This window comes from Acartia tonsa, chromosome 3 (assembly GCF_053477335.1).
Source record: "Acartia tonsa isolate MP-2025a chromosome 3, ASM5347733v1, whole genome shotgun sequence".
NCBI classification, from domain to species: Eukaryota; Metazoa; Arthropoda; class Copepoda; order Calanoida; family Acartiidae; genus Acartia; species Acartia tonsa.
Window position 1 is genome coordinate 14,473,937 of NC_137262.1, and position 9,135 is coordinate 14,483,071.

General features: G+C 31.9%; 1 protein-coding gene across 3 annotated transcripts; it reads right to left on the bottom strand.

Moving 5' to 3' along the window:
• Positions 1 to 434: 434 nt before the first annotated feature.
• On the bottom strand, positions 435 to 8,836 carry LOC145315124 (uncharacterized). Of its 3 annotated transcripts, XM_080155166.1 has the most exons (14): positions 8,153 to 8,282; positions 7,473 to 7,574; positions 7,081 to 7,130; positions 6,898 to 7,000; positions 6,184 to 6,301; positions 5,125 to 5,206; positions 4,259 to 4,375; positions 3,904 to 3,981; positions 3,301 to 3,439; positions 2,614 to 2,658; positions 2,054 to 2,098; positions 1,684 to 1,762; positions 1,104 to 1,218; positions 439 to 817 (listed from the first exon to the last, which is right to left on the bottom strand). In XM_080155166.1, exons 1-14 carry the CDS (start codon positions 8,199 to 8,201, stop codon positions 764 to 766), a joined length of 1,176 nt encoding a protein of 391 aa, XP_080011292.1. In that variant the 5' UTR covers positions 8,202 to 8,282; the 3' UTR covers positions 439 to 763. The 3 variants fall into 3 exon arrangements, with proteins under 3 accessions (XP_080011294.1, XP_080011292.1, XP_080011293.1); XM_080155167.1 differs by lacking the exon at positions 2,054 to 2,098; XM_080155168.1 differs by lacking the exons at positions 2,054 to 2,098; positions 2,614 to 2,658 and having other exon boundaries at positions 435 to 817; positions 8,153 to 8,836.
• Positions 8,837 to 9,135: the final 299 nt, after the last annotated feature.

Below are 9,135 nucleotides of genomic sequence, written 5' to 3' on the forward strand. Positions count from 1 at the left end.
GCGTTTGACTTTTTTCTTCAAAAAATCATCTTGTTTTCCCTTTTTCCACCAATTCAAAATTTTAGAGGGCAATGTTGCTATATTTAACATTTATATCAAACTTTTAAAGAATTTCTAGTTTTTCAAGGTTTGTCTTTACATGAAAGGACAGTAATCTTTTTTCATTTCATAAAAGCATCAGTTTTCATGAAAACAAGTCTTGTTTACATTTAAATTTGACATTAATACACTTAATCTTGACTGGCGGTTAACCACATATCAATTATAGACCACAAACGAACTTTTATATATTTTTTATATTCATTTCTGGTTATACGTTTTGTTGAGTAAAAGTTAGGAGAGCTCCGTTAAGCACCATTAAGTTAAAAATAGGGGATAGGGGGGTTGTCAAAATAGGTTTGAAAAAGAAGCAATCAATTTGTGTGTAAAACAAATGAATATATGGATTTATATTACGTTTATTGATTAAATCAGGTACAAAGCATAAAACAAAATAAATAAAATATGGAAAAACTTTCAAGTGTATAAATTATTTTAATGCACGGCTCCAAAACCGATTCATTTCTATTGTATAAAACAAATTCGAAACTGTGCACAAATATTTTTTTCATATTTTCTTTGCTAAAAGTTTCTTTAACCAAAATGATGAAAAGACTGTAGTGTAGAACATGAAAATATAGAGTAGTTATGCTTCCAAGTAATGGATACATTTCCAAATTTTTGATAAGCTGTCAGTTTTTATATTTTTATTGATGGATATTTTCTAGACGTTGTCAGATTTTTCTTTGATTGACACCCTCTCCTCTTCAGAATCTTCCTATATTATTATTTTATTTACAATCAAATAAACATTTCAAAATAAGGGAATTAGTAAATTATCTTGCATTGATTAGGAGTTATCACTTACTTATGGCTTAGCCACCCATATCTAAGGGCCTTTGCATGCTAAGGGAGAAGAAGGAAGCAGAAAAATAGCACAAACCATCCTAAGAATAATATAGCCCAAAACCTTCCTGAAAACCTCACATTCCATTGAAATTTACTCAACCAAAGATTTGCTCAATTTTTAAAAAAAATAATCCGGATATTGTATAAAATGTTACCTCGTCACTAGATTTATTTGTTTGACAACAACATTTATAGAAGATTACACCTACAATAGCTCCAAAAATAAATCCAGAGGCACCAAGCAATAAAAATTCTGTCAGTGAGAAACATCTGAAACATAAAAAACTATTTGGATCATGGAAAGAAAACAAAGTTGCGGGTTTCATCGTATTTTCACAGTAGCTTTTGAAAAGTTATTTTAGGTTATGTTAGGTTAAGGAAATATTAATGATTGCCCAGCATGGTTAGAAAATATGCCCCGCAGGGGCTAGAAATAGGAGAAAAGCTACTGTGAAAATCCGACGAAACCTACAATTTCGTTTATTTTCCATGATCCAACTCTTTAATTTTGAAATTTGAATGTAATCATTGAAGTTAAGATAAAAGAAGTAAAAACGAGTTAGATAAAATTGAAATATTGTATTAACTTTTTTCCACAAAATATAATTAGAAAGAAACATATACGTGCACCGGGACTTGATAGGGGATGTGAGCCTTGAGGGGGTGATATAAAGGAAGGTAGCCGAGTAAAATTTCTTCAGAGGGTGTTGTTGACACTCGCCTCCCACATCATACCTGTTTCTTACACAGAATATTTGATTTTTCTCTAATTCTTTCTTTGTTTCTAAAGTTGTTGCTAGTTCAGATTTCTCCCCTAAAAATATATATATAAAACAAGGATGATAATATCCTAAGTAGCGAAGCAAAAAAATGGAGGGAAAGGAAAGTTAGTAGATATTCAGTTGTCATAAATAGAAAAAGAGAAAATATGCAATAAATCCTTTTTATGAAAATTAAATTTTGATCAAAGCAAAAAACACAAAAATAATCAGGCATTATCCTCTTAGGATTTTTTAAAAATTTTAAAATCATTTGTAAGCAGTAAATAAAGCTAAGAATTATTTTCTAAGCAAAGCATAATGAAATAAATTTATACAAAACTCACTTATACAAGTATCAGATAATAATTTTCCTAAATCATTCTTTTCACCTTTTGGACATATATTGGATTATAATGATGAATGAATAAATTACAAAATAAGTATATCAGTAGATTAAATAAAAGGTTTCTTCTAAAAACCTAATTAATTTGCTTTTTACAAATGTATAATGATTTTCCGGCAATTTCTTTCAAAGTGCCGAACAAATCAAATCCCCTCCTCCCTCTTACTTATTTTTAAGAAAAAATTAAAAAATGTTGGAGAGGGCGGAAGGTAGTTTTTTTTGTGAAATTGTTATTTTTTACTTAAGGTCAGGATTGGTTGGTTTATATTGGGTACTTTGTAGCCCCACTGGGTTAGGGCTCTCTGCAGAGATTAGACACCCACCTCTCCTAATTTAAAAATAAGGTGGGGGGTGAAGGGGGGGGGGGGGAGTATGACTTTCCTTTCTTTGTGTTTGGTAATTGCTAATAAATAGACTGATATGTTTATATATTCAGCAATTAATTTTACAAAATTATAATGTCAAAAAACAGCAACGGACAAACGGCCATGCAAAACTTACCCTCACAGCTCCTTCGTAATTTTAACTTAATTTCATCTGTTTCCTCTAATTATATTCAAGTATTTGAGAAAGATGTTGTATGCTTATTTTAATTCAACAATCCGCACTTAAATGGTAAAAAGCAATATTCATACATATAGAAAGGGGACAAGGGGCTGTTGAATTGCACTAGTCCACAAAGTTTTATGATATCCCTTTCGTATTCGGTGTCTTCACGACTTTGGAGACTAAAGTGAATTTTGATTTGTTGGTTTATTATGTTGAGTGTCCAAACGTTTCAACCACTAATTTTAATCTGCAGAAGGGGAAATTTTGATTATTATCATTGGGAATGTACATAAATTTTTCGGCCATTGTCTATCCCTTTAGATCCCTGATATTCATAGCTGCCTGCCAAAAATTCTAAATTGGCTGCTGAATATTTTTCCTTACGATCGCGGCGGCGGATGGACTTAAAAACAGACAGTGAAATCGATGATTTTTGTGGTTAATAAATGGTGTAAAAAAGGGTTGCCCCGACAGCGAATTATTTTGCATTAAGGCAGCTGATCCCCAAAGTTGCGAATATTTCTAATTTCTGCAGCTTCAAAGCCCTAAAACTAAAACAAATAAAAGCTATTTCCTGTATTGATTGGGGCACCTCTTTTTATCAGTAAACTTTGCCACCCAAAGAAAAATCTCACCTACTTTTTAATTTATCATTTTGTTCTTTGATTTGTTGATTGTCTTGAGTTAGTTTTTGTATTTCTGTCAGAGCTATCTCTATGTCTTTGCAATGGAAAGGTTCTTTTGACTGTGCTAGCTCTAATAACTTTGCTGTATTTGTCTGAAAACAAAACATATGTTATGTTTGATATTTTTTTATAGTAAAATTGTCCATTTATTATTTTGAATAGTTGTTTAAGAGCATATTCCATGGTCTTATTTTTTACTAAGGTTAAAAAACAATGTATTGCACAAAATACATACTAAACAAGGATGCAAATCAATGAATGGAAAGTTTCAGCCATCTATCTTGAATAGGAATTAAGAAAATCACAAAAACTTGAAAATCTAGGAATCGATCTAACACCCCAAGTAACAGACAGATGGACAAACCAATAATAGATTAGGTGGGCATATGTCATAGAAATTTTAACTTTAAATTTCAGCTGTCTATCTTGAATAGGGGCCGAGAAAATCAGGCTTCCCCCATAGCGTTACGGACGTTACAGACAAAGTGAATTATAGAGTAGCTTCGCTACTAAAAAAAACTATTGATATTCGTGCAAAAGTTTCCGTTGTACATACCTGAAACAGTTCAACCTCATGTTGATTTCTTGGATTGAAGTATGTATCAATAAATACGCTATCAAGGCTATATGGAACCTAAATTTGACATTAAAATTATATTGATGTATAAATGACAGTGTTGGGTGTATATTTGACATGTGTTTAGATGAGGATATTTTTGCCATTAATGGATGTATTGATGATATGTTCAATGTATTTTTGTCACTAAATTGGTTATTAGACCCTTAAATTTCATTGTGAACATTCCCCTGGCAAATAATTTTGTTCTCTGAGATTTAATTTGTCCGTCTATCCAACAGGCTAAATAAGGCAATATTATTTTAATGATACATCTAAAAAAAAAATAGAATACCTGTAAAGATTTATTGAGATTATCATTTCTGCCCTTTGTCCATGATTCTTCTGTTAATTGGGGTCTTGTATCATTTCTTCTTCGTATTGCATCCTCCCCATAACTCCAATGTGTGGCCTGAAAAATCAGGCGATTTCCTTCAAAGTGCCTAGGCGATCAAAGAACCACCCTCCCCCCTATATAATGTGTTAATGTTTATCTTTGAAGCAGGTTAGGTAAGGTTATATTGGGTACAGATTCCCCGCATGGATATGATAGGGTCCCACAGGTTTAGGCCCTATATGGGATAGTTACAAAAAAAATATTGTTTTAAAATAAGGAGGGGAAGGGATCTGGGCTCTATGGGTACTTTCAGGGAATGCATTGCAAATGTTTGGCCGCGCCTGTCAACACTCGCTACAGAGAAGAATTTCAATAAATATATGAAACCTAAATCAATAATAAACATTATTGACCACTTAAAAATTTTTCTTTATTTCAATAATTCTAAAACTCACAGACTAAGTTTAAAATAATATAATATCTTTTAAAATTTATTATGTATAAATTATCCAAAAGATTTCATGTTAGAACTACATAATCTTGTGAATCTTAAAAGATTATTACAAAAGCAATTTATTTGAGAAATGAAGGGACAATGACCAAGGACGTCCAAGCTTGGGGGGGGGGAATTGAAAATTAAAAATTTGGGGGGGGGGAGTAATCTTTATGTCATAGAGGCAAGAACGTTGAAGCTTTTTTTTATTAAGGGAGGGGGGAGTAAAAATTTAATATAAAAATTTCTAGCCCGCTACAGAGTACACTTTATAATAGAACATTAAAATCTGGTTTAAGATTCAAGAAATAGTACATTCATTTCTGTATACCTCAAGTACAGCATTCCTCCAGAAATGAACTCCAAACATCTTTTGAAATAATAATAGCATGCCTTGTAACTGTGCTGTCATTCTAAAATGATCAAAATTGTTTAAAAATGCAAAAATCGTTTTATTAAATTTTCTTTATAATGTACCTAATCAGACATTTTTTATTTGGATTACATAGTAGATTACCTCGTACGGGCGGGATTACAGTCCAGGACCTTTTCGACTTGGTGTACTGTCTAGGTCCTGGTCCAGCAACCCAGGAGAACTAAGGATGACTGTTACGCACCCTTCTATGTCCAAACACCCAAGGTTTTAGGTTAAGTAACATCCAACAGACAACCAACTCTCTGAGATGCACTACCTTTGTCTGAGAAGTCCTAACTGTGCATGGTAATGAGTTGCGCCTGTTTTGGACCAAGGCATTCCCCCTACTCTAACTATTTATGTCGCGCATCTGACATAGCAGCAGTAGGAACCATTTTTAACGTCTTTAGTTATGACGCGGTGTCGGCCCGAGTTTCGAACCTATCACCTTCCCGACGACGAGCGGATGCGCTACGTGTTGAGCCACGGTTTTATTTGGATAGTTTCATATAGAAAATAAAAATTATTATATTGTAGTATTTTTTAAGAGTAAGAGGATTTACCCCTCCCCCTTACCAAAAAACAAAACTACCCATCCCTCTTGAAGCTTAACGCCTAGAGGCTAGACCGCGTTACACAATTTTCATGAAACTTAAGTATTGGTCATGGACAGGTTTTAAAATTTTTCGATCAGGGGAGTGGTTAATACGCCCCCCCCCCCAAAAAAAAAAGGATGATTTTTAAGTAGCTAGATAGAGTGTATAAAATTCAGTCTTGTGATGTCATAAAAATAAGGAATTATTCATCTCTTTTTTAGGGGTTTTCTTTCCCACTTCTCCTCTCAGCATCCTTCATTTTTATGACGTCACATGATTTTTGAGACACTTTGTCCAGCAACATTTCTTATTCTTTTTACGTTATTAGAGATTAGATGCGAAGCCTTTAGTAAAATAAGCATTATAATCAGTGTTGAACCTGATATCTTGTTGTTTAAAGCAGATGACGAATAGATGAACATATTTAATTTCATTCTTGAGAGTATCCACCAAATTTTCTATTGTCTGTAATTCCTCCTCTCTATCTACTCCAAAACCTAAAATATGTGTGGTTGAAAATTGTTAATCAATGCTTTATCAAACTATAGATACCCTATATCTTTTGTCTGTCTGTTCTATAATGTAGTTTCTAAAGACTTGTTGATATGTAGCAGGGTGAGCTGGTTCGAACCCTGCTTAACGGCGCAAGGTCTGATAGATAGATAGATAGATAGATAGAGGAGGGCGTTGTAGATAACAAAAGCTTAGCTGGCATGGTGATGGACCCGATGAAGGGAGATAACGGTGGCGTAGCTGAGGAAAAGGGAAGGCTCCTCAGCTGGTAGGGGGAAGGCATTCCCCTGCCCCTTTAGCGGCCTAGCAGCTGGTAAACAATGATAACCATTATCTGTATTATATATATAGCTGTCTTTTGATAACAACAACAAATAAACAAGGTGGGAGCATAGCAACTTTATAATACAATCCGGCCCCGTGCTACTACAGATATTTTGGTTGTTAGTCCTTTTTAACCAATTGGCATATTTTTCTGTATTACATACAAAAAAATTAATTATATTGTATCACCATTTTCAGTGAAATCATGACTAACAAAAAAAGGGTGAACAGGGACTGACTTCTACCTATACTATACCTGGAGTGTCAATGACAGTTATTTCTGGCCTTGACTTGTCGCCCAAATAATTTGCCTTGTCAGGACAGGTGGCTTTAGTCACAGATTCACTTGTTGACAAGACCTATCAAATATTAATTAATTTTAGAGAATTATACCATTAATTAAATCTGTTAAATTCAAATTCTTTCTTTTTTACTATACCTTAAAACAGCCATCCGTTCTGTTTCCTCCATTATAATTTTTATCTCTGCCTATTAAAACATCAAATATTTGTTATTTTATTGTTTAACTTTAGATTTTTAACGTTTCTCAAAACACTGTAAGCTGAGGTGGAATCTTAAAAAAATAATTCTCGCTGAATCGGCTATGGTATCCAGATCACCTAGTTTTATTTTGTTCAAATTAAAATATAAATTCAAAGAAAATTGTTCTAAAATCATAGAAGAATTATTAACATAAGACTTAATTCAATTTTTGGAGATTTTTAACGTGATTTTAGAAGATTTTTTTTACAAAAACAAATATTTGAAACGGCCAGCTACTAAGATGGATTAATCTAAGTTGGTATGCAAGGCAATCCTCTTGTGGTTTACCTAGTAAAACGTTAGCTAGTGAAGATTTTCCAACTCCAGTGGCCCCCACAATTACAACTCTAGGACTTGGATATTTACTCTCATTTACCAGGTCACTTAAAACTAAAACAAAGATTTGACATAAAATATTTAGTTTATTTAGATTCAGAAATGACAATGAACGACAGAGCGAAGTTCATCAATCCCATTCGGAAACTTGAATTACATTAAAACATAAGAAAGTCAGTCAAACGAACATTAACAAATATAGAGTAACAAAACATCTAAAATATTCAACATTATTCAAGTCTAAAAAAATCTGTATAAATCTAACTCAAAATTACGAAATACAGGTGTTCAATATGAACATCTATAAATTTTAAACATAATCATTAAGATGCTTCACTCATAATATTATACCTAATAGTTCGAGGGATCCATATTTAAAAAATCAAGTGGATTGGGTGATTATTTAAAAAAAAAAAACAGAAAATCACCATTTTCAAAATGAATTTTTGGACTTTCTGGTTTTGTTTGTAGAATTTCTATGCTTTCTAAATTGTACCTAATTATTACAGAAATCTAAGAACTATAAATACATGTCTAAATTAACGATAAGAGCTATCCTTTACAGATGGACGGATGATGCGACCCTAAATGCAGAAAAGCTTGGCTTTTAATAAATTATTCAAAGTTTCTACCTGCATTAATTGAGAGAAGAATTGATAGGACACAAATTAAATTGATCATTTTTATTCATTTATTAATTTCTAACCATTACAAATGTTATAAACAAGGATGACAACGCTCTTAAAAGAGAAGCCCATACAAACTACAAATTAAAGTATTACTTTTTGTGATGCAATTTAAGTTTATTTAAAGAACGTGTCCTAACCTTTTAGATTTTTAAAAAAATAGCTAGTCGGTGCTTTTAGTAAGTAGTAGATGTAAAATGATTCATAGAATTTAGATATGCAATCGTTTTTTTTGTAGACATCTTATTTTTGAAGTAATTCAATTTAAAAAAAAAATAAGTTGGTTTTAAGGTACTAAAACGCAACAAAAAAAGAAGAAAATTGCCATTATGAACAAAAATAGGAAGTTTTTTAATTTGAAACTTTACTATTTGAATTCTGTTGAGAAATTATTTAAAATATCTATTTTGTTGCACCCCAGAGAATCAAAACTTTGAACTTTGGGAGCTCGTCACAAATGGGTTAAATAAATTTTACAAAAGTTAGGACTCGTTCTTTTAGAATTTATCAATCCGTAAAACCGTTCCAACCTGTATATCACAGAAAAGCATCGCTTCTAAAAAAGTATCTATTAAACAATATTTTTATTACATTGAGAAATCTTTATTTTATTTGCTTGAATCATTTGTTTCCAATTTCTGATAATTTTAATTCTAAGAATTTTCCCACAACAAAAATTTGGTTAATTTTAAAACTTGAATAAAACATGAATTATGACATAACATAAAATTAACAAAAATCATCAAAAGCAAATATCTTTTATGCATAGGCTTTATTACATACTTAAAGTAATACATCCTATATGATTCATACTAACATTTGCACTTTACTAATGCCTTATCAAGGAAATGTACTTCCATTTATGAAAAATTAAATGATTTCAGGGATAAGACAATGGACTAATAATTGACTTACATCAACAATTACTA

Coding starts and splice junctions, on each gene's coding strand:
- LOC145315124 (XM_080155166.1), bottom strand. CDS start 8,201: ATGATCAATTTAATTTGTGTCCTATCAATTCTTCTCTCAATTAATGCA. Junction 6,302..6,897: donor AACTGTCATTGACACTCCAG/GTATAGTATAGG, acceptor CACATATTTTAG/GTTTTGGAGTAGATAGAGAG. Junction 3,982..4,258: donor ATCTCAATAAATCTTTACAG/GTATTCTATTTT, acceptor TGTCAAATTTAG/GTTCCATATAGCCTTGATAG.